Source organism: Hesperophylax consimilis, chromosome 27 (genome assembly GCF_061612785.1).
Source record: "Hesperophylax consimilis isolate HC1 chromosome 27, BYU_Hcon_1.0, whole genome shotgun sequence".
NCBI lineage: Eukaryota > Metazoa > Arthropoda > Insecta > Trichoptera > Limnephilidae > Hesperophylax > Hesperophylax consimilis.
In genome coordinates this window covers 12,298,961-12,325,877 of record NC_142862.1, presented here as the reverse complement: position 1 = coordinate 12,325,877, position 26,917 = coordinate 12,298,961, and the positions used below count along the sequence as shown (strand labels likewise).

The 26,917-nt window shown below is 36.0% G+C and overlaps 1 protein-coding gene across 1 annotated transcript; it reads left to right on the top strand.

The window, feature by feature from the left end:
* The first annotated feature begins 909 nt into the window (after positions 1-909).
* On the top strand, positions 910-26,502 carry LOC149410598 (CUE domain-containing protein 2). The gene is made up of 6 exons (XM_089648192.1): positions 910-1,386; positions 7,154-7,294; positions 19,276-19,360; positions 21,544-21,685; positions 21,826-21,992; positions 22,712-26,502. The coding sequence occupies exons 1-6, from the start codon at positions 1,221-1,223 to the stop codon at positions 22,908-22,910; spliced, it is 900 nt and encodes a 299-aa protein (XP_089504318.1). The 5' UTR covers positions 910-1,220; the 3' UTR covers positions 22,911-26,502.
* The last annotated feature ends 415 nt before the right edge of the window (positions 26,503-26,917 follow it).

The window sequence follows — 26,917 nt, the reverse complement described above, 5'->3', positions numbered from 1 at the left end:
ATTATTTTCTTCAGGGCCTCCTGTGTGGAGTTAATATAAAAAAAATTTAAAAAATGTTTTCACTGTGTTATCAATATTATTATAGGGTATTTGTGGTATTTGTTTAACTACATAAATATCAGTGCTGCCACTAAAAAATATATTTAAAAGAAAGGTAAGTACAGTGACTAAGTGGGGCAAGAAGTTTCATTTCCATGGAACTGTAAATAAAATACTAAAAAAAAAAAACAAAGTTTTAACGTGCACTCACAAGAGCAGATATCTTTCTCGATTTTCGCGCAGGTCCAGTATTCTCGACCTGAGCAATTGAGTGAATAATAATATTATCTATGACAAATCTACATGATTAAAATATATATTTTATGTGAATGAAAAAAGGGACGTATGCTAAGATAGAATCCAGTGGCAGTCCATCCTCACTTTGAATAATAATGTTACATTAGGTTGGTTTTACAAAGGCTTTAGACACACATTAATTATTTTTATTCACTTTAATAGTAATATTTATCTGCCCTGATCATGAACACCGTAATCTGCCGTGACTAAGGACGCTGTCATGCTGTCCGAAACGTTGGCTAAAGAAAGAAGTAGCGCAACATGCCTCAATAACCCAAAAATAAATCACTATAATAGTTAATTCCAAAATTTTTCATTGGCTGCGGCTGCGCCTGAAGCCTGAAGCTTCTGAAGGTGGCGGAAAAATGCTCTTGAAAGTAATCCTCAAACGGCTTGTTTGCTTTTTATCGCTGTGAAAGAATTTAGAAAATGTAATTTCGGTTCCAATAAATGTTTAATAATTTGAAATGCTCAATTTTAAATCGGAAAGTTCCTACTTGCAGGAAGCAAAATATCACCCAATAGCCATATTTAAAAATAAAAACAGTCCTTTGTTGATCGAAAAGCGTCTCTACTCCCCGCTACCTGCGGCTGTCAAATGTAGAGTCGAAAAAAAAAACATACACCTTCCAGGGCTCCGTGTTTAGCTATATCGATTTTTTATTAAAAATAGTTTTTCTCGCGAACTCCCCATGGATTCACCGTCTCGAATCCCGGGGAAGCACTTGCAGACACCTTAATGGTGGCATTTTACTCACAAACCCACAGTAATTCGATTTAAATGCCCGGAAAAACGTCGGCGGCTCAGCTGTCAGAAATCGTCTCGCCCGTCGAGGTTTTTTAATACGTGTTTTTCTCGCGAATTATAAGTATTCTCCGTTATCATGAGTTCCATAGCTCAGCAGGAGTCTCTGGTGAAGGAAAGCCTATTCGAATTCGTGACTCAAAACATCCCCAGTGCCGATCTGAACCTGATCGACGAAATTGTTTTATCGTACGTAATTTCCATCCTCGAAGAGGCTTCCCAGGACCCTTGTTTTGATGTGGAAGGTAAGCAAAACTAATATGAATGTGTCGTATAATAACCTGGTTTAATTTCCAAAATAAACATTTTACTTAAAATCAATATTTCAAGTGAACTCATCTCCAATCAGCCATGTTTATTTGTATCAAGATAAATAAGTACATACCTACTTACGACTACATTATTCAAATCTTGTGCAATCATTTGATACATATCCAATCTAGAATATCAATAGTTGTTGTTTTATTCATTGTATACATTATTTATTTTGAAATCATGGTTTAAAATTGAAATGATACTTCAAAATATTTTCATCTGGGAATTTTATGAGATGAAAATGGTAGGTAGTTAGGTACTAGGTACCTAGTTTTTCTGTCGAATTTTTTTACATTTTCGCTATGGGGGTTGTGATTTGTAATATTTACAGTTTGTTTTGCGTATTCAACAAAAATGGCGTCACAGCTGTCACTGATAAAATTATGTTTAAGAATTACAGAAAAGGTTGTGCCATCTGTAAAACAGACACATTGCAGATTTCTAAATATGAGATACAAAAGATGGGTTATTTTTCTTGTGTCTGCCATATGTGGTTGGTTAGCATCATGACAATTTTACAATAATTAATTTACCCTGGTAGGTACTTTAAAAACAGATGTAGGTACTTAAACAAATTGACTGTCTATATTTATGTCCTAAAACGGGAATTCCTCCTAGTTGGGCAGTCAAAGTATTTTTATGTATATATACATGTGTCATTGTATCATCACCTGTACTAAATAAATAAATAAATATTATTTTACAAATGTTTTTCTTCAATTTAACACACTTCATTCGAGCAAAAAGCAAGGGTCGCATTTTTCATCCAAATGTGTTGGTTTTAAACATATTTTTAAGATTTTTTTTACATAGTACTCACCACACCCCAATTTATATAATTTTATCTGAAATTAAAGCCTACTTTTGTAATATGACTCCATAAACTGAAGTTAAAGTCAGTGTTGGGCCATTTAGTGATGTGTTATGTGTAGAAATGTACATATTTTATTACAGTATATTTTTTATTTTTCGCACTAATCATTTAAAAAAAAAAAAAACCTCCGCATCTCCGGTGCGAAAAGTATTAGGATGTATTACCCGTTATATGGGTTTAAATATAGTTTCCTTTTGATAAAACATTCTTCCACACAACAGACAAGAATTTGAAGAACGGGAAGACTTGGTTCACATTTTTAAATACATTTACATATAGTTGGGACCCTTATTATTAAATTCTCGGACAGCAATGCCTTTTCTGACTAAGGATAACAGGCGTAAAAGGCAGAACAACCCTTCAACACCTAGTCAAAGCTAGCCATCTAGTCAAAGTAAGGCTGATGATGTAGATGCAGCAGATTTTAGAAACCGGAAACGGAATGTACAAAGAAATTTACAGACAGATGAAATGCCAAACGGTTGAGTTAAAACATGATTTTGCTACGCTCACTCAATTAAACAAGTAGTTCTGTGTACAGTAGACCTTGTGTTCATAAAAGTACGTTTCTAATTTTCTCTTATTTTAAATCAAAACCAAAATGGTGGCATCTAGCTATTATTTTGATACAGTACTAAATATAAGCACTCCCTACTCACATATAAATAATATTAACATTTCCCAGAGTGGAAGATACTCTCAGTATCGCTCTGGTGTAAGACCACTATTCAGAATTGAAACGTATCTTGAAATGGCTTTGGCCGTGTGTGGTGACCAGATCTGAATCGGGGATGCCATATTCTCATCGACTCCAGACGTTGGGAACAGTTGGGACCCGATTGTGCGATTAAACATTAAAAAAATTATTAGGAAATCAATATACACTTTCGAAAATACATGCAAAATTCCAGATACTGTAACGTAAATAGGTAGCAAGTGAATCTCCTCGGGATTGTGGTTGTAAATACAGGATTCTCCCCAGCATTTTTGTAAATAAAAGAGTTATTTTCCATATAACAGAAAACAAAAAATATATTTCAGAAAATACAACAAGGGTCAAGTACCCCAAAATAGTGCCAGTAAGGGCGACAAAACAACTGAATACATTTTTATATAAATAGCGTACCTGTTGGACCTTGATTTCTATAATTCTATAAATCTCGAGAAACACTGTTACGACCGCCTCAACGCGTGCTGATGAGATGCAGCTATGAATTGGTGGGGATGAATCCGAGGAACGCATACGAGGACCGCTTCCGCGAAATCACGCTCCACCGACTGAGCCAGCCGGGCAGCAGGCTCCACCATCATCCATCAGGATTGGGCATCAAGGGACTCGGGGTATTTTACAAGTTCGAGTCATGAGCTCCGTCAAGGGCTTCCGCCAGGAATTCGCCACAACTAAAGGCAGTAAAGGCCAGGCAAGGCCATAAAGGTGTTCTGCCGTGATTTACGTCACCGTGCGAAACAGGATTGCGTGGATTTTATCCAATCAAACGTCGCGAACCACATGTAATTATCACATCGGCAACCGACAACGCTTGCTTAGTACTTCGAGTCGCGTTTTAATTAAATAATCATTCTTTATGATCCGTCTCGCTGTTGATATTATTAAAATATATCAAAGGGATTATCCCATGTTAAAACTTCAAAAGTCTAACTAGGTGACGAGTCGAATTACCGTCGTGGCTTCCCGTACGTCGGAAATTCAAAAAGTGCCGGAAACTAACATTGCCACACGCAAAAATAAAAACCAACGGCTATTCAACAAATAACGTAAGCGGTTAATTAAGTCAGGAGAATAATTATTCGTATTTAATAATTATTATCGTGACAACACGAATCGCAGTGCCGTGTGCGCACCACATCGCCCTACTATAACGTGTCAAAAGCAGGAACCAAGTATGCAAAATGACGCAAATGCCATATTCAAATGTGGACTGTATTCTATACAAAAACGGATATGAGCATGCAATGCGCATTTAAGGGAAGATTTGTTTGTGGCGAAAAAGGCCGTGCTTTCTGTACAAATCACAAATGTAGCAATCAGTGCCATCTGTTGGCACGTCTAATAATTAGTAATTTACAAATGAAATGATTATCATATTATTATGTTGGCTTTCATTGAAATATAGAAGTTTTATGTATTATCCACAGAGATGTGCAAAATGGGTACCAAAAACCCTTTGAAATGCAAAATGGAAATGGGTCAAAACTTTTCCATTTGAAAATGCAAAATGGGTTTTAGAAAAGCATTTCAAATGCAAAATGCAAAATACCTATTTTCAAAATGCATTGAAATTGCAAAATGGTTTCTCAGGTCAAACAATTAAAATAATTATAGAATTTTTTAAAAATTTTGTCATTTAATAATGGACAACAATGTAAAACAAACATATTACATGATGGTACATCCATAAACACCACGACTACAGATTCTGAAACCCAAAAAATTTGCGCAGGACTAGTCATGGCCCCATGTTCAGTACCTATTTGAATTAGTATTTTTTGTAATGGTATCACTCAATTGCCAGGGCTCCTACCAGGGAGCAATTTGACAAATGTAAATTATCTCTCGTAGCGAGGTTGAGGACCGACTGATATTTGGGGCTTATGAAAAAAAGATGAGTGGAGATAGTAGGAAGAATGTTGCAAAAAAGCATTTAAAATGGAAAATGCATTGAGAAAAGCATTTAAAATGCAAAATGCAAAATGGTTTTTAGAAAAGCATTTAAAATGCAAAATGGAAAATAACCATTTTGCATTTTGCATTTCCATTTGAAATGGATTTATTTGAAATAAAGCACATCTCTGATTATCCAGTAATTGGCTTGCATTATGTATAATTATTGAAGAGGCTATTTGTATATTTAGTTTGGCTTTGATCCCAATGGAACAATGGCTGAAGCCAGAAGCTTAGCCTTTCTTAGCGAAAAGTACCAAGTGTTTCCAGTATTTTTTAACATCAATTAATTTGCTTTTTTCCTACTGCCTACCCTGATTAAAAACTCTGTTTGAAATATGCATTATGATGTTGCCATTTGAGTATAATGCTCTTCTAAAGAGGCTGTAGAGTGGAGGTGATGCTGAAGATTCAGAGCCACAGAAGCTTGAAAAGAGCTGTGGTCCGCCGACCCCTGCCCTGTCCTTGCCATGCTATTTTTAATTTACTTGACGACTGCAAAGTTTTCATTGTCAAGGTACATTTGCCTTTTATCAATTAAAAGTTTGTGACTTAACACGGGCCTGAGCTGCTATGGTGTACATTTTATACATCGGTTTCTGCCATTATGCAACAGTCAACAAAAGTACACCTTGATATTTGATCTTTTCCTTTTTTAAACTGGTCACACCTCTTTTGTTTTGTAACATTGTCGTTCTTTTGTTTTCTCATTTTCTCCTTTTAAAAACAAGAGAACATAGTTTGGCTTCTGGTTTGTGTGATTGCGCAATGTTTACAACATTGCAAGGAGACAAATTTACACAATAAACATGCTTAATATTTAAGTAAAAATGAATTATATGGCCCTCCATTGCTGACAATAGAATTAACATAAAATATTTGCAAAATCTATGATTCAAACGTAGGGGCTAGACCTCTGCTTTTGCAGTGTTGAAGAATCTTGCCTACACACAGTATGAAGCACTGCAATTATTGCAGTGTCGACCTTATACATTAATTTTGCTTTCAGGTATTACCTCTACTGGTTTAGTTGGACAAAAATAAAAATGTCACTCTATCGAGTATTAGTTCATGTGATGCCTTCAACAATATCTTTTTATTCATTGAAGTTTCTTGTCGGGACCTATACGGGTACTGCTACCCTAATATAAGTACACTTTTCTATAGATTTATGTGTTTCTTGGTTGGTTGTGTACCAGAAGTATCGAAAGCCCGTGTGAAATTATTCAGAACAGAATCATATCTGCAAAGATTGTAACGATGAGATTTAACATTACTAAATAAGTTAAGAACCTGGATTCAATCTTAAATGAAAGATTCACTTTATCTATAAAACTAATTTATTAATATAAAGTACAGCATGAGACCCTTTAATGGTCTTTAATTAAAAATTATAATGGCTCAAGGCGTGCTTAACCTCAAAGATAAGTTAGAAAGGTCGGTAATATTTTACTTGGTAAAAATAAACATGGTGGATTGATGCTCAGTTAGAAAGGAGTGTAGGTAGAAACACAATCAAATCTTAATGAATAAAATAGGGCACCAGTTCCATCTTATGCAGACGAAACAAAAATATTATAAAGATTGAAATAACAACCAATTTTAAATAAAGAAAGCTAAGAGTATTAATACGAGAATGCATGTTGTAGAATCTCACGAAATTCGGTGCCGACCGCCATCCCACGAAGTTCTTTTCTGCGTGCGTCTGCTACCCGCTCTGTCCCCGAGAAACTGTTTGTCATTTTCTCACTTCAAGTCAGCCAAGCCCGGAACCGCTATCTGTCAGTATTGCCAGATATGATGCGTCTGCTCAAGACTAAAAATTAACGGGGTACTTGATTAACCCGTCACAAGATATCTGATATTGATGGAACACTGTCTATGAGTTTATTTGTCATAAGCAGTAGTGCAATATTCTTGTTGGAAGTAAGGCTGCAGATACCCAGTACTTCACAGATAAATGTTGTTGAAAACAACCACGGGTGAAAAATGTATCTCTCTCATGTAGGTTTTGTAAAACATTTCCTTTGAATTTTCTCAACCATACCTGAGACCCACCCTCAAGAATGCTATGCCAAAGATTCCGAACCAGTCTTAAGGCACTAATCAATTTGAAGTAAGTAATAATTCCATGTTGCAGGTTTCGTGGAGATGATGTCGGCCTACTTCCCCGAGTTCTCGGAGATTGACTCGGCGACGGTCTGCTCCTGGATCTTCGAGCTAGAAGCGCAGCTCACCCGCAGGGCCTCCGTGGACCGAAACAACGGTGACTGTGATCTCAGTAAGACATGTCAATTGATGTTAAATGTAGCGGCGGGCCTACCAACGAAGCAACTTATATATTTACTGGCTTTTAACCCTTTCAATACCAGACTTTTTCCAGCCAACGAAAAAAATGTTTGTCTACATTATTGAGTTATGTGATTTTTTTCAATATTTTTACAAAAAAATTTTTTTTTTTTTTCCATACGGTTTTTGAAATATTTCATGTTCCTGAGGAAGAACATTGGGGCTTAGGGGGTGTAAGTCAAATAACGGGTAGTACAAGGAGCACACATAATTTTAAAGTGTTTTTAATTGTTTAAATAGAAAATAAATACACAAAAATCAATTCTATTAATCTGTAAAGGCAAGCATATTAAATTGCAATTTAATATTATGCTAAAATAATTTTAGTAAAAAAGAAAAAATCAAAATTTATATTTTTTTTTAAATGGATATTTACGCTAAATTAATGTATGAAAAAAAAATAGAACAAAAAATATTAGTGGTGAAATAAAACAAAACAATTTCTTTCTCTTTGGAGACACACACCGACATTCGTGCTTTTGCCCGTGTAAATTTCAAAATCATAGACGAGCCCACTGCCTCCCGCTCGGGAGAAGACTTTGATGCCCTAGTTGTGTGGCTTGTTTTTAATATATTGTTTCAAATTACTTCTCCCTTTGAACGGTATCATGAGCTCGTCTACAGAATTGAATTCTTCAGGTTCGATCTAGGCCATATTTTCAAGGAGGGCATTTACCATCGGCCTTATTTTAAATAATTTGTCGTAACCCTCTTGTCCTCTTGGAATCAACGAGCTATTGTCATTTAAATGAAGACACCAGCGTAACTAAGTGAAACGATTTCTAGGCATGACATCAACGATGAGAGAGAGCCTCGTATCATTGGCCCAGTAAAGGTGGAATGCCGGATACTTAAGGATACCCATCATGATGTGGTGTTGACGCTGGTGCTATTTTCTTGAACTGAATACAAATTTGTCTGCTCAACAATATTTTTTATAATATTTTCATTTATGAAACATAAAAAATATTGTAGAGCAGACATATCCAGTGGTGGTTTTGAAAAAGTAACATCACAGTAGGAGTCCACATGATCGACATCTTTCTTGATCCACCGTAGATCGGTTCTCCATCCATGGGAAGCTGAGGCTTCACTGGGCTGTCCTTGCGGCACGGTGCAGGACTCTGGCTCGTCTTCCACTGGCTGCTGCCTCTCTTCCAAAGTCTATAATTAAAAATATATACTTTATGGTTTCATTTAAAACCCAAATTTGTTCATATTTAAATCTACTTCAAACGCAATAATCGCTGTAATATAACAATAAGAAATAATGACAAAAGTACTTACATGGACTTCCACATCTATTCCAAGAGCTTGGCTCAATGCCTCCACATTGGTTTCCTCTGCAGCATCCTGGAAATATTCAACTGACCAGCCCTCTTCATCTTCATCTTCCAACTCCACGTCGGAAATATCTCCTTCCAGCATCACAGTGATCTCCTCATGTGTCAAACCACGATGCTCCATCTATAAAAATAAATAAAATAAGTTAAAGTCTACCGGAAAATAATAAAATAAATTAATATATCTTGAAAGAATCAAATAAAAACAAGTAAAACAATATTAAAGCATCCACGAACGACCAAAGTGCCAGCTCAGGAACATGAATGTTATTACCGAAAACCAAATGAAAAACCAATGTTTTTGAATGGAAATCATATTTACATATCAGATTAGACATGTATATTAGCCCGGAGTGAAAGAGGTTGAAAAAATTTTTTCTTCGAATTTCAAAAACCCTATATCATTTAATGTTGCTGTAGATAAATAGCTGTTGAAAACTATTTTTTTTTTTTTTTTGACATATGATCTTCAGGTGGCGCAGAGGACCTAAAATTTTGAAAAAAATGATCGATTCTAGAAATTTAAAACAAAATTATTATCATATTTAACTTTATTATTTGCATTAAAATATAAGGAACATTAAGAATATATATATATATATATTTTTTAATCATTTCAGCCTTCAGTCGTGTCATATGCGTATGGGGTAGCTCCCTGAATTCCAGAGGAAAAGTGTAATTTTGTTTCGAATTTCGGCATTTCTTTTCTCGATTTTATTCTTGCTCGAATATATCCATCGCGTGCCTACTTCCGCAAACAGCCAAGCTAGCTTCAGTGACCAGCTTCACACCTCTCTCCACAGCCTGTGTGTGACAGGGAAAATTTTCAATCCGGATATTTATATCTTCGCTCATAATTTTGTCCCATAATTCACTGTCACCGTATTTTTTTGTGAATGGTGGATCGAATATTTTTTCTGTCTTCCAGTTTATCAAATCATAATAATCGTTGGCTTTGGAGTTTAGTTTTGGAGTCAAGAATGTCCTTACTTTTTTCTCCTTTGCATTTTGTCGGGCTTTAAGAATTCTTCTTACTGCTAATTCTTTTATATGCTGTCTTTCGTCTTGTAGCATCGCTAATAAAATATTTTCAGAATGAGCGAAGAAAGAGTTCCGCTCGATTATTCGAAAAACAATTGTTTTCAGCTCATATTTTAAATAGGAGCATCTTTTTATCATACTAAGGACATGTTTCGGACCATCTTTACATGAAGGTTTTGTTTTTATGGTGAACCATATTGGCGCATACACTTTTATCACAAACGTAGCAATCTCAACCAGACTATGAGTTGGAAACTTTGTTGCTACATATAGTCTCAATATTCTATTTGCACAGGTTAGCCAACGAGAGTGTGCCAGCTTTCCTGGTTGCTTATTAGCCAAATCAGTTTTTACGCTGCCTTGTGTTACAGCTTGACAAATTTCATACAGATATTTTTGATCATTGCTTAGAATTTTCACGTCGATATCGGGTAAGGCTGTCGTAATTTTATCAAATTTCACCACAGAGAGGTCTTCACAGTGCTGTAACATCTTGCCAATGACTCCTGCGAACGTATTGGGGACCTAAAGTACTGCCATCCAAAGTATTAAAAAGATGACGCAGTGGTAATTCGTTGGCTTGCAACAAACATATAAACCAGTGTACTGGTCTATTTAAATGTCTTTCAATCAATGCGATTGCTCCATTCTTGAAGCCCGTGTTTACAGCTGTTCTATCGCATCCAATGGCTACAATGGTTGATAAATCTCCAAAGTGCAAATTTAAAAATTCTACAATTGAATCCTTAATAGAATTAGCGGTTTCAGAAGGAGGCGCGACGTGGCCAATGTACTGAGAATCTGGCTCGGAGAGCAAAACAATATGTTCTTCAGTAATGGTTCTCCTGTGGTACTTGTTATCATGTTTTTCCTGCACAATGGTCTTGTCTTTCCGACCATCAAAATATAACCCACTTATTTTACCGTCAGAACTCCCAAAGCTCGAAATCTGCCTTCTTTGCAACTCTTCTCGAACTTTTCGGCGCTCGCGTCGTAATCTACTTCTATCTATTTCTTTTGAGAAATCTTGTTTAGAAATAAAACCAATATCTAGAAGAACTGCACTGGCAATGGTTGATGCTGATCTGTCGGAGACACCAGTCCTGTCACAGGCAGTGGCAAGATTTTTTAATCGATGCCTCATCTGATTTGTTTGTGATTTCGATGTGGATGGCGTGGAGTATGCCGGAAAAAGTGTATAAAAGTCTGGATCTTGATTGCTGTCTGATAATCTTACACTATCATCCGAGGTCTCTGAAGTCTCTGTGTTCTTTTGAAGTAATTAATTTTGCCTCATCAGTCGTAATTGCCTACGCTCCAAAGCCTTGGTTGCCACTATATCTTTTGAGCCGATATACATTTTACGGCTACTTCTCTGATCTTGCAGGAATTCTAGCTCCTTCTTGGGTATTTTCACTAAACATTTACAAAAATCGACACAAATGCACTTGCAAACAGCAATATCAAAGAGTTTTTTTGTTGCATCTTCATAAAATTCAGTTTTCTTTTTAGGTACTCGACATTTTTTTAAGCATTTGTACTTGTGATAATACCGGGTTAGTTTAGTTACAATTTGACGTTCAGTTACAATAGGAATAGACGCTTTATTCTACAACGTAATTAGATCAATTGCAATTATTTCACACATATCTTTCACAGAAGGATCTTTTCCATTTGATAACCACTGCAAGTCATTTCTTATCCACAAATAATACTTAATGAATAAGTTGGCAACACATTGTCTTTTAATTTTTCTGGGCCACCAAACATAGAACACATTGAATTTTTTCTTGTTTTAGGCATATTACAAAGAAATCACAATCAAGTTTTCGCAGCTGTTCCAACAAACGTGCACTCCGCTCTAATGTCTGTTAGTTACTGATTGACTGCAGCTGTTGTTATGCAAAATAGTGTCAAAAGGTGGGGGAAGAGGGGTAAGTTAGGTTAGGTTAGGTTAAAATACATTTTGTGACGTTTAAGCTGGATTAGATGCAGTGGCGGCCGGTGGTCAAAATATGTGGGGGTTCACCGGATTACAACATTAAGTCATAAAATAAATTAAATAAAGGTACGTACCTATTTATAAAGAAGTTCTATTCTCTGTTCATTTTGTTTAGCAAAGACCTCTATCAATGCTTAACACTGATAGTGCGTTCAGTCTGTCCTGGCTCAACGTGTTAAAAGATTTTATTCTTTTTAACGTTGAGAAACATCTTTAGCTTTCAACTGAGGTCATTCCAAAGGTCATGAATGGTGCACAAAAGTTTTAGTAATTTCACAGTCTCGGGAAAGTCTTCTAATAAACAAGTACTATAAAAAAAGTTGTAAAATTGATAAAGCGCCGTTAGCTTTTGAAAAATCGTCGCGGGCGTAAATTGCACAGAGTTTACCTTTTAGGTACTGAACTTTATTTAGGAAGTCATACGTTTTAAGCGTCACGTTGAAATCATATTCTGGGAAATTTGACCTGTATCGATTTTTATTAAATAGCTCATTATGGTGTTTACCTTAGGCACGGTAGCCTGAATCCAATTGCATTCTGATGTCAACTTTTCCTAAAACCTTTAAGCTCAAAACTTTTTGTAAATGTAAATGATAAGAATTATGTTTTTTGATTTTTTCAGAAAGGTGAGTTACATCAGTAACACCGCTGATTGTCCAAACTGAATCAACATCGTAAATTAAACACGTAAAACAAAATAAACTATTCAATTGATCACATGCACAGAGCTACAAGCTTTGTTATACATTGTTTTGTTAAATGATCGAGTAAACTTCTTCGATCCAGATTTGCACTCTTGTTTTATTATCAGTTCAGGTTTTAGGTGGACCGGCATTTTTTATTATCACTTTGTTTTCAAAACTCGACCTATTATTCTTAATGTATTCCACATTCAAACTCATTCTTAATTTATACGTTGAACAAACACAAAAGTAATCATAAATTAGTATAACATGCAATTGATATGCCTTATTAATAATTGATATACAAGATCGATATAACCTGCAATTAAACTTCAAAACTTTCTCAGAGTAAGAAAAGTTTTACATTCAAGAGACAATGCCTGGCAACGGCGAGTACTGACTGAACTGATAATAAGTAATCTGACCATCACTCATCTCTTAATGACAAGTTTTATCCTGTATGCTTGTATCGAAGAAGCGTAACATTAGCTGAAAAATAGCAGATGGTAAATTGAAACAACGATATCGACAATAATATCAAACATACGCGTTTTAGTTTAACTTTCTACTGAATAAACCGTTCCTTCTGATGTGGTGGTAAAACTCCGAACGCCGTTCTTGATATGGTATTATTTGCAAAGAATAGTATGTAATGGTATGGACCCACGCTTTCGACTGTTCCACAGAATATGCGACAAAGCAGTTAAATTTTGGATCGCAATCGAAAACGAACTGCTACGAACATAGGCACAAGTCAAAGTCGGTCTGCAAGTTAAGCGCGCTTAATAAGTAGGTACCTTTTGAATGAGATATTATAACCGAACCGAGTTTCGTATTGTGATTAGCCATGTCGGAAATCTTGTTGGTTGTTCGGCGCTCGGGAGCACATATTAGCTGGCCGCCACTGATTAGATGATGTGCTTGTCTACTAACAAAATCTGAAAAAACACCATTTTTTGTAGAACTTTAGGGTCAGTGCGCCACCAGAAGATGAAGTTGGAATTTGATGATAATTTGTGTACTTTATAGGGTACTACCAAGGCACCCATTGGTAATATAGGAAACACGAAATTTGAAAAAAAGTTTTTTCACTCTGCCCTAATGTATATACAATATAATAATTATTTTCCACAGAAATATGCGATATCTTACCTTTAAAATAATGTTGAAATCCGAGAAATGTCAAACCATTAAAAGCTGCAAAACATGCGTTTTTAATTCGAAATAACAGTAATATTATGTGTTTCTAGTACGACATTTGTTCTATTCCTTATAAGTAATATCTTTCTCAAGCGATATGCAAAATACTTGGCTATTTGGTTCGTAAAATCAAGAGAAATAATTTTTATTCCTTTGTGTTCCTCCAGAAGAACTCTGGTAAGGAAAGGGTTAACTCAATGTTTTATCCTTTGGACTTTCATACTAGCCTTAATTCAATTTTTTAGTTCTTTGTACATATGTGTTATACTGACCTTTAACTCTTTTTTCTTTGGACGTGTCATACTGGTTTTTAACTCAATTTCTTTTTACTCTCTTCATGTGTTTTGTGCTTTTAACTCAGTTTTTTAATTCTTTGGACGCATTAGGCTAGCTTTTAACTCAATTTTTTAATCATATAAACGTGTTAACTGGCTTTTAACTCAATTTTTTAATTATATAAACGTAGTATACTGGCTTTTAACTCAATTTTTTAATCATATAAACGTGTAATACTGGCTTTTAACTCTTTTAATTTTTTTATCCTTTAACCGTATCATATTGGCTTTTATCTCAATTTTTTTAATCATCAGTATGTGTTACTGACTTTTAACAAAAAAAATTCTTTTAACCAAAAACAAAAAAAATTATTTTGCAACATCAGTGAATATTGCCTCGTGTTGTGAATAACTGATGTAATAACAGTAATTAAATTTGGAAGTTTATTAACCCTTTAACATCTCACATGGTCTCATAGAAATCGTTGTATCTCCCTTACTGTCATGGTTTGAAATATCATCTAAACTGTATTAGAAAGAGAAAACACCATGCTTTATAACATTTTATAAATTTTCTGTCGTGGATCATTTTCATGTTGCTGAGAACTCCATTGCCATTGTACCCTTTCTGTCACTCATACGATTTCTGTATAAGAGTGAGAGGTTTTAATGGAGCTATTAGTGTTATGCTTATACTCAAATATTATAGAAAGATTTCAATCTGAAATCAGTTGTTTTATATTGTTCCATGATAACGCCTCAAAATGACAACTCTACACACCTATAAAAAAGTGCTATAAAGTTATGAAAAATGATGAAAAAAAACTAGGTTAAATAGTTACATGTGTATCCTATTTAACCTAGTTTTTGTTTCATCACTTTTCATAACTTTATAGCACTTTTTATAGGTGTGTTGAATTGTCATTTTGATGAGTTATCCGGTCACCGTTGTATGGTTCCATGATAACACAACACAGTGACAATTCAACACACATTTAAAAAGTGATATAAAGTCATTAGAAACGATGAAAAAAAAATTAAACCTAACCTAACCTACATAACCCAGTTAGTAAATTTTTTGTTTCATCACTTTCCATGACTTTTTAAAGATGTGATGAATTATCATTTTGATGATTTATCCGGTCATCGTTGTATATATTATGTAAATATACCTAATAATATTAATAAAAAAAAATTATTCATCACGAAAGATTTTTTAAATATTTATGCTGAGGGATCAGTAGGATTTATAGGCCCTGTTAGGAGTTCTACCGAGCCGAACCCTCTGATATGAAAATATCTGCGAGACGGTGAATTATTTTCCCATTTGATCTCTGATGAGTTGACGTGTTGTTCTTGTATTGTTTTGTATTTATTTTGCTTATATAATGCACTTGCATAATGTTGATTGACTAGATGATCATTTGTGGAAAAGTGTGTGGAAGGGTTTAGTTTTTCCTATGGGGAAGATTTAACCCGGACATAAAATCGGAAAAGTTAAAAAAATGATTAAGCTAGTATTTATGGTGACTGGTACTAGATACTAATTTTTTTCTCTTAGAAAGATATAAACATGCTTCGTTGGTAGGTCCTGCATAAAGGCGTGAATACACATATTTTTAATATTATCTCTTAGATATATGATGAGAAGGTAAATTAAATTTCATAATTATTTGATTTTGAAAAAAATGCTTTTATCTTTGACTAGGTGTACATGCGCCCGGACTATACTCTATCCTTCTAGTTTGTGGTCGGCGAAATCAGTAATTATTGGGTTTTTTAAATTTTAACAAGACGCAAGAATCACAACTCTTTAGAGCCAGTGAAACAAAGGCATTCCCAATTCGGGGAAAATTGTGAGGGGAAGAGCCGTAGGTACTCTCAGTATCACTCTGGTGAACGACCTTGCTTTAATTAGTGTTTGGTGACCAGATCTGAATAGCAAATAAAATTTACATGCGCTCGGGATTCGAACTCGCAACCTCTGGATTTGTAGTCAAGGATCGTAACCACTCGACAATGGAGGATGTAAACTCTGGACCCAGTACCGAGAAACTTACCGCTCTGTAATGGAGCTTGTCGAATTAATTGTATGTTCTGATTTCAAATTCCACAAACTCGGTAAATGGAGTATAGCAGCTTTGCTTGTGTAAAAATAAATGTTTAAAAAAAAATTAGCAAATATGTTTGCTTGTTTGTCGCATGTTTGTAATATACAGGGTGTCCAGGTAAAGAGCGCTAACTTTGGGGGGTGATTCTACATGATTTTAGAAAAACATTTTTTCGAAATTCCAACGTTTTAAGGTAAATAAGTTGAATTGTTTGCATAGGAAAATAAATATTCTTTTATTGAAAAATATTTTAGTGTGGGAAAAAAAAAGAGTTATTTTTCTTTTTTACTTCTACCATCATGTAGAATCACCTCCTGAATTTAATGCACTCTGCCTTCGGACACCCTGTATATACATATATATTTATCGTAATTCTTGAGATGGTCAGTAGACCGAGTTTGAAACCCACAGCGGGTACTGACTTACTCTCTTTTTAGTACAATTTATGTGTAATGTAATGTTTATTATAAAAAACTATAATCTATGTTTATTTTTCGGAATAACTGTATTGAGTAAAACCTCAAATTGTAATATTTAAATATTGAAGACAATATTAGTGATTTCTAAACGAAAATCTGAAACAGAAAAATCAGAAAAGGAAACGGTCACATCTGGGACTCGAACCCAGGACCCTTGTCTTTCCGGGACAGTGCTCTACCAACTGCGCTAATGGGACCCTATTCCCCTCGGTCACTTTTAACTGTATCATACTTCGAATAAGAACCACTAACATTGTCTTCATTTTTTCACCGCACATTTTTATTGGCAACTATCTTTATGTATGATCGCAAGATTCAACTCGAACTAAATGCAATCCAGACAGCGCCTTTTTAGATAAACCTATCTTATTTTTTTATTTTTAATGTGCGACATCTGTTGACTTTTCTGCAAGTCTAGAATGAATATTTATTTTTCGGAATAACTGTATTGAGTAAAACCTCAAATTGTAATTTATTTTATTTTTTATTTATAATGTATGTGATAAATTCATGTATATGCTCATTTTATACTTCATATATGTTTATTTTTAACCACTCGAGCGATGGAGATTTCATATGAACTGCTTATAGAAACATACTTTTTTTTTTTTTTTAAAGAAAGACAAACATTCCCAGGTTACGAATAACCCAACAATGTTTGAAAATCTCCTACTACCACCACAGAAAGCCGAAAATGTTGCTTGTGTTGTGATGGAGGACTTAGCCAGCCGAGGAATCGAACACGCGACGCTCGGGTGAGACCCAAGCGCTATGCCCACTCAACCACTGACCGGTCAATATGGACTGCTTATAACAATTTAAATCCAATGACTCCACCTAGATTACACTGTTTATCTCATACTAGCTGACATGTATCCGGCCTTGCTCGACTTTTCTCTATTTCCTATAAAAAATAATATATGCACTTAGTGAAAAACCCTATCAAAAACTGTTGCGAAGCTTAGAAGAACTAAGCGCACAGACTCTGTTAGAGACTTGTTTTATACTATTTAGAGATTTTTAGGTTTTTTTTTTTTTAAATACTTAGTTAAATTTATAATTCATTTTTATTCATAAAAATCAACTATCTAAATTTAGGTAAACATGGCTCGAGTGGTTGGTGTTTATAGTATTTTATGTCATCTTTCAATTCATTTCCACAAAATTTCTGTTTTCTCTGCTAATAATATGTTTATAATTATTGAACAAGATATGGTCATTGCTACAATAATTTTTTGTTTGTTGTGACTCATTTTTCAAAACATTTTTTGTATCTCATGGAATAAATTGAAGTTAAATTTGATCTTCAAATTTTTCTTTTTTAAATATAATAATATCCTCATAGTAGGAAGGAAATATTTCCCTCAAGGCCTTCATCATCTTTGGGAATGCTGTGTTTGACAAATTTTGCAAACAAAAAGTTAGCTGTCCACAATGGGGTGCTGATACCAACCCTGCTGATGCGTGGCGGTGAGACATGAAACTGGCAGACGATAGGTGAAAGTAGACTGAATGCTATAGAAGTGAGATCCCTGAAGCGTGTATCTGGTAAATAAATAAATAAATAAAGATAGATTGAGAAAGGACGCTGAGCGGATTGGAGAAAAGAAACATCAACTGTAAGAGCAGATTATCCTATTGATGGAGGACAAGGGTCATGAGGCAGTGTGAACCCCGGTTGTCTATCGGCGGGGTCATGTGCAAGATGCATGAATGGTTTGTGATGAACTTCATGGAGAGAACATTTATTTCTATGCTCCTGATGGTTATCATCATCACCGACAGCATACACTGTTTTATCTCCCGGCTTGCAGGACTAACTTGCCAACTGTCACACCGGTGGGGAGAGCAATCTTGCTGTTGAACAGAAACAATTCAGATATCGACATGTTTAGCATCAATGAAGTTGCCTATAAGACTAGCTTTATTGCTAGTACTATACTATACTAAATTATGAATGATTGAAATACTTTACAGGGAAACGGCATGATGGACTTGGGGCATGCAGTCCATAGAGGCTGTAAAACTGTGAATGCCCCATGAAAGGAAAAAGAAAATAAATATCCACAAAAATTAAAAACAAATTTCTCAACTTATGTCAGGGTGTTTGTAAGAAAATAGTTTTTCAGCGTTGGTTAGTTTATTTCTCTTACATACAGGGTTCACAGCTTATAGTAAAAAACAGAGTACAGGAAAGGTGTAGCACAAAGTAAAGTCATTAAGAGTTTAAACAATGATCACTAACTTTCTCACTAAACACTTAGCATAATAACCCCAACAAAGGACCCGTGGTCTCTTAGTTGGGTTGAGGTTTTCCCGACAAGTAATGTCCCCGAGGGAGCTGTTACTTGAATTCCCAAGGAGGACCCGGGGGGTTCTCTCGACTTGGTACTGGGGAGGGTTTAACTGGGCAATTAATTTAATTTAACTGTTGCTTAGTTTAACCAGGAGACTGGATACTCTGACTCCATATAGGCCTGCACGGTGTTATATACCCTTTGGGGCAGGGTAGTGCCGGCCGATGACGGAGGGGTGAGGGTAGCTCGGCCAATGAGCTGTCTTCCTGTACGGGTGGTGAGCTGAAAGTTGCCGAGCAAGACGGCGCTATGCGTGTGAGGGAGAAAGTATTCAGATCTGTGCATCGGACCAAATACCGCGCGCCACAAACTGACATTTATTTTATAATTCTAGTACAAGTTTTCCTGTGATTGTTTCAAGCTTGCACACAAGCAAATTATTATATTTTAATAATTATTATATTTTCTTAACCCCTTTATAGTTTCGGAAAGAAATGCTGAAGAAGCAGAGAGGATCAGTCTGACTCTGCAGACCCTCAGCGAGATGTTGCCCACCATCACACCAAGGTATGTTAACCTTAAAAAAAATTTAATCTCAGGTAAGGGGACTGCAGGCCTGTATTCCAAACTAATACTCTCGGGGTGCAAAAATGGGCGTTTTCACCAAAGTTTGTACATTGTGTTTTTGTCATGTCCCACAATTTTGATTGGTATAAAACATAGTTACGTATTCTATAATATTGGAAAATGATATATTTTTAACATACAAATTGAATAATTTACTTTATTTAGTCAGTTAAATACAACTGTCGAACTTGTATACATTTTTAATTAATTATTTAGATCAAAAGGAAGTGTGTTTTTACCTTGTCCTGTTTCTACAATCAATGAAATGTCTGATTTTGTAATTAATTTTAGGTGTGTAACTAAGATTAATTTGGTGGTTTCTTAAATAGCTGTACATAACTGGAGGTTTAGCACAGTGAAATCGATAACCTTAAAATATCGGATCGATAGGAGTAACTAATGATGATTTCACTCCGATTTCCTGAGCAAGGTCGCACTGTTGATACCCAGACCGATATTGATAATGCAAATTGACATTTGCTGAAAACACTGGCGCACCTGTCTATGAATTGACATTCCGACAAATGTCGGACGGCTACGTAACAGTTAAAAATACTAATAAATTGACAATTTCAAATTGAAATAATAACTTTAATATACATTAGTAGTAACAGGCAGTCCGCATAGACTTTATGACACTAAAAATGGAATGAACTAGTTCATGAGGTCTTTAGTTGTGACTAACAATTTTTGTTTCTCCATGTTGAAATGGAATCAATTGATCACGTCTTAGATGAATTAATGAGGTGAATACGATTTCTTTCAATTCTAAGAGCTTAGTTAGTTCACCTCCATTCATTGATAAGCCAGTTATTTTGCATAACGAATGACATTATCCAAAAAGTTCTGCATATTGACAGCATATCCGACACCTTAGAGGCCACCCTAAAAGCAGCGGCTTTCGTTTGCCGACTTTCAGAATCATATACTGACAGATTTCGTCTATATCGTATTGGCATAGGGCTTTTTCGATCGTCCGTGCTAGACCTCCTGAACTGCCTCAGTAACAATCTTTTGTATTTATTAAGTGATAAATTGAACATGTTCACTGAAAAATTTCCATTAGTATTCCAGGCAATGAGAATTACATAATTTGGTAGTCTTCTAATAATCTAGTATTGGTGGAAACATAAAAATAAAACAAAAAAATAACTGCCTCTGTGGTCGAGGGGTAAGGCTCTCGATTAGCAAGCTGTGCGGTGTGCGCAGGTAAATTTTATTTCGCAATTTAATCATTTAAAATAACATACAGTATATTTGCGGCACGTTCCAAAGTGGAAGATCCTTTCAGTATCGCCCTGATGTAAGTCCACCATTCGGAATTTAAATATTGTTTGAAATGGCTTTGGCTGTGTTTGGTGACCAGATCTGAATAGCCAGGTACTTCCCCACTTTCCTCTTCCCTTCCCCACTACCTTTAGCTTTACAACATACCCCGATTGGGGATGCTATATTCTCACTGGCTCCACGGTTGGGAGCAGTTAGGGCTATTGTACGGTTTCACATAAAAAATAAATTAAACTGAATGGAAAGGATAAAAACATTGGAAAAAATACCTTAATGTGTCCTTTTTAAAATGATATGAATATAGGTATATATGTAAATGGAATGTTTAAAAAATTTGGCAAGTCCTTATGTTGTTCTTGAAAAGAGTCACTTCACTTGTGATCTATTCCTTGTTGTTTTTTCTTGTTAATAATATCATTTAAGAATCCCCTGTTTTCACCGAACACGCAAAGAAAGCAAGGCTTGCAAAGATCGATCAAATTGCCATTGAGATTGCCATTGCCATTCCATTGAGCAGGTTCCATTAAAATACCTGTAAAGCACACTCAGCATGCCTACATTGAGTCTCTGTTTCAATCAGACTGTTAATCAACATGGGTTGTTAATCAGACGGGCCGCCATTCCTTGCACAGAATCCAGTGGGTTAATCAAGTATTTGGGAGATCCAGCCTAGAGGTGGCTCCCAAATTTGTTTGTCGGATATACTTGCACAATCAAGTATTTAGGAGCTTCAGTTTCAGAGGTGGCCCCTAAATTTAACTGTTGGACGTACTTGAAAGTGCAGGTTGCGGGTTACAACAACCTTAAATTTTTTTTTACGATATGTTTGTTTCCAGGTCCCACTCCAACTCGGAGAGCTCGGACTCCGGTGGAGGAGGCTGCGGAGGAGGCGGACCCCGAATCATCCCGGCGGACAGCATCTACCCCACGCAGTGCATCCTCCTACACGACATGTTCCCCAACACTGGCCTCATTGAGGTAAACCAACCACATTTAGTGACCAAATCTGAATATCCAGGCACCTTCCTCTTTCCCTTCTTCCCTTTCCCAAACTCTTCAACCTCAAAACATACCCCAATTAAGGATAAAAAACGTGTCTTAATTTGTGTATATTTTAGATCCAGCAGTGCGTCAGTATCGCCATGGGCGACCTGGAACGTGCTGCAGGTCTGATCTTGCATCGCCGCGAGAGCGGGCAAGCGCGCGCTGCCTCCGCTCTACCGCCGCCACCCCCGCCTCGCCACATGCTCAATGATCACGAGATGAAGAACAGGATCATTAACAGGTCAGTGAGATTTTGTCTAAAATAACAAGTTATAGCTAGACCATAAGCTAAAGAAGGTGCGCAGACATAGATAGGGCGTGATTTATTAATTGTTGTAGTCTTGTATAGGTCTAGCAGATTCTTCAATAGTGAATAGAGTAATTTGGGAGCCACCTCTGGGCTGGAGCCCCACAATAAACCTATTTGATTCTGTGCAAAGGAGGGCAGTCCGTCTGACAATCCATTGTTAACAGACCGATTGTCATCTCTAATGCACAGACGGAATGTGGGCATGCTGAGTCTTTTCTACAGGTATTTTGATGGAGCCTGCTCCAAGGAGCTAGCAGCATTGATCCCACGTGTGTGAAACTCGACGGACACGAGAGTAACACCCGTTTACAGTTGATGTTGGCTTTGTAAGAACGGGTCATTTCTTCGACTCGTTTTGTGTAAGTCGGCTCGCATGTGGAATGAGCTACCGTCATCTGTTTTTCCTCCTTCATATAATCCGGACCTCTTCAAGACTCATATTAATAAATCACTTCCTACTGCCCCTACCTTAATCCGCCTCACAATGCTGCCCAACTGGGTTGCTACATGGTTCAGGTTTGCTACCACAAAATTTTGAGCATAAAACGAACTAAACCCATACATCAACAATTTAGAGCAGTGGTAGCGAACGGTTGACATCTTTTTGAAGGTATTCTCTGTAATATAAAAGCGAGTTATTAATATTCCAGGTACTCTTATGTGGACAAGAGCTCTGACTCCAAGGAACACAAGCCCCTGGCTCCCAAGATGGAGCCCAAGAAGCTGGTGCGCTACCGCGACAACAAGATCGTGTCGCTCAAAGGCGAGCGTTACACTGAGGTCTCCAAATCCGGCACCGATGACGAAGCGACGCTCAAAAAGCCCAAGAAGCCGCATTGCCCTCCTTAACCCTCTAGCCCCGCCATCCTGTCGTCAAACGTCGGACATTCTGTTTGGCGCGGCGAGACCAATAATTATTTTTTCGATAATGTCACCCGATTCTTCGCCGACTTTGATCAATTCTTGATTTTTTCACTACTTGCAACTCCAGCTCTATACGTTTTGCAGTATTTAATGCGAGGTAATCCCAATTATGAGTTGTATAAGAATGATCGTGCAAAAAATGATACTTGGTTCTTTGTCCCAATCTTTCTTGTAACCCTGACTTCTTTTGTCTCTCTGCATTTCGTTTCAAACTACAAAAAAAAAATTGTTGTAGTTGAGCGAAGCATTAAAAAACCTTCTGTTATTTGTTTGTTTCCAACCGTGGCTTCTTATGTCCCAAAACGCTTTTCTCGTCGCAAGAAAGACAAAGTTGTTACAGGTGATGTTTCATCCAATGATTTTCTATCAAATATCAAAAACGTTGCCAGGGTACTCCTCAATTTCAAAAAGATCTCCATTATTTCGTTTCTTACAGTCCTCGATTTTTATATCGTTAGACATTTACTTTTCTGCAGTAAAAATCAACTGAAAATCATTAAATTCGCCTTGCTCTTCTGGGAATTGGTAAAACTTTATGTAATTGCAGTCCTTGCAACATTATCAATTGTCGGATATTTTATGTGTTGCGACAATAAACTTTATATCATATCTTTCCTGGCAACTCTGGCATGTGTCAGTCATTTGGCCGTGAGGAGCAAACCAAACGTCGCCAGTCTGATCCCAAATTTTGGAAATATTCAAAGTGTTGCCATTATTAGTATGGTGGTTTTCTTTGCGCTGTATTACCGACTGCTTGTTTTTAGTATTATTATGATAATTACGCTGATTGTGATTGGTTGTTTTGATGCCATGTTGAAACAGCCTTTTTTATGCATGACGGAATCCCGTTTCCGCCAACGTCGTACGACGTCCTGCACCGTTCCTAAAGACCACCTGTTTGACGCAGTTGTTAAGTTGCGCGGTCTTACGTTTACCTTGATTTGTGTAAGTTACTTTATATTATTTGCGTATTTTTTGCTTGATTCGCTTCCACTAATATTTTTCATAGATTTTTTCTTATGTTTAAGTACACTGCATTTATTAATACTCATTTCTTTTGTGATTTTTTTTATTTGTTTCGCATTCAAAATGTTAATTGCCATTAAGTTTAGGTCTGCGTTTCGCAAACAGTTTAATTTTATCGCTGATGCTACATTGAAGTTATGTATTTCAACTAATTACTATATTTTCACTGAAAATGTATTAACTCTCCGCATAAATAGGATTGAATCCTTGGTTTGGAATACAAAAGTTGCCAATAAATCTATTGATAAAAACAATATGACTCCTGGGTATGTATTAACCCGTAGATCTGTTAAAACGGCAACATTCAAAATCTCTCTACTTTTATTATCTCTGTGTTTTTTTAAGTTTCCGCTTTCTGTAATAAATGTTTCGTTTATTCCTTTGAATCTCAGATTTTTCCTTTTTTGCATCTATCTACTAATAATTCTAGTCGGTCATATTGAATCAGAGGTCACAAAAGAAAATACTTTTCTCTTCCCTGTTCGTAAAAATGTAATCATGTTGGCAACATTTATAACGATGTTGGCAACACTTGTAATGACTTTGGCAACATCGGGAATGACACCGGCAATGCCTGTAACCACGTTGCCAACTGGTGTGGTATTGACGCCAACCCGCGTAACAGTTATGCCAATATTAGTGGAGCGCGAGAAGTCCCGATTAGCGTCTATAAACTTAGTGTGCATTTTTAATTCGTATTTGTCTAGCGTTATAAATATAAGTATGCACCTTACCAAAAATATTAAAGCATTTAAACTTAATCTTTTGAAGCTATATTTTTCCTTGCACACAGCGGGTAGAAATATAATGTATGACTACAATATGTTCCTGAAGCAGTTAGATCGCTTTTATGCGAAAACCAAAACAGTTTCGCCAAATAATTTAAATGACGCTTTAGGCAAAATAATTCGCTCTTTGCATTTTAGATTGGACACTCTTTCGATAGATAAAAAAATTATTAAAAATATACATTATTTAGACTTTGTAGGCTTAAAGACTAAGCATTTGACTTTTGAAAATAAGAATGTACAATCTTATTATAACATTAATTTTATGACATTTTCTGACGGTGAATTTTCACAAAAAACTTTGTCACAATTAAATTCTCACTTTGTAATAATCTATAATTTAGATTGTGTACGCTCACAAGCGTATTGTCACAAAATGAAACAAAATGTTTTCATATATCATTTACATTATATTTACTGGGAATATAAATGTTTGTTAGTGTCTAGTTGTCTCTGGTTTCATCGTTACAGTATTGGTTGGCCTTTGTCCATGGCAGCTCATGAAAGTGTTTGTTCCACTTTGTCTATGACAACTCGTGATAATATTTGTTCAATTTTATCTGTTCTTGCTTGTGGTGATATGTCTATGCCAACTTGTGACAATACTTGTACAACCTTGTCAAAGCCAACTTGTGACAATATTTGTTCAAGTTTGTTCATGGCAACTCGTGATAATGTTTGTTCACCCTTTTCAATGGCAGCTCGTGAAACTTTGTCTGTTCCAAACTGTGAGAATATTTGTTCAATTTTGTCTATTCTAACTTTTGGTAGCGTGTTTATGCCTATTTGTGACAGTAATTGTACAATTTTGACTATGCCAACTCTAGACAATATTCCTTTGTCTACGCCAACACATGACAAATTGGCCACCATGTCAAACGATGAGATTCTTAGTATTGTAAGCTTTAAAGTTAATTCCCTAGGTGTAATAGACATCCCCCCTATCCCCTGCATTATGAATGTATTTTCCAACTGTAAACAGTATCTTCATGTGTGTAATCAGTGTTGTGACTATAATATTGACCATAAACTAACCCTATATGTAATAGACAACTCCCTACATTATCTATGGTGGAATGTTAAAAATAATGATGCCGATGATTATGTCATGAATGATCCTCTCAAACCTGCATTAAAATGTGAATCCTTTCCGATGTGATATTAATTATAATTTAATCAGAAAGATTAACAACACATGGATTTCTTTACCCAGTATTATTTCCTTTGTTAAGTTTCAGGTCTTGCCAACAGAAGATATTATAATTGCATTCAATTATTGGCATTCCACCTTTCTATATGAAATGTTCTGTTTGCTAACATCTGTCCATAAGAAGAGCGGGACTGATAAGATCCTTCAATTAGAGTCCTTCAATTTTCTGTAGTGAAATTTCACAGTGATGCAGTTTACTCTCTTAATTATATTGGCAATATTTTTATGATGCTGGCAACACATATTTTGATGTGACATTTGTAATGATATCAATATTGTCTTCCGGCACGCAATACCACAAATGCGACAATTTTTTCATACCAGTGTACTTGAGCTGAAGACTTGGGCAATTATACTTGATCGGCCTTACGATAACACACTCGACGCGAAGGCGGTTGTGTGTTGCGGTCCCGTTAATTTTATCCAAGGCGTCTACCGATAACGCTTTTCTTGCCACTTGACCATTGTTAACTATTAAAAAAAGCCAGAAGGGAAGAAAACAACGTACTCGTTGGTTTAAAGACTGTATGAATAAACGAGAACTAATTTCACATATGAATTTGATCAGTGAATTCAAATTTGCTCTGAAAGACTGGCATAATAATTATTTTCATTTGAAGTTGATGTTATGTTCCTTTAACACTCCCTCAAGTTTAGTTGAACAAACATCGTTTGCGCAAGTACAGTGGTGCCTCACACAACGAACGCCTCGCACAGCGAATGCTGCACACAACGAACTTCCTTTTCGTTCATTTCACGATTCATACAACGAACTTCGCTTCACACAACGAAGTCGCCCGATCTTCTACGATCACTGCCGATTAATTGCATCCTCCCGCGCAGGCAGTCGTTAGACTCGTTAGTCACTGCGTAGTACGCTTAACTTACGCACGTATCGCAGCAATCGT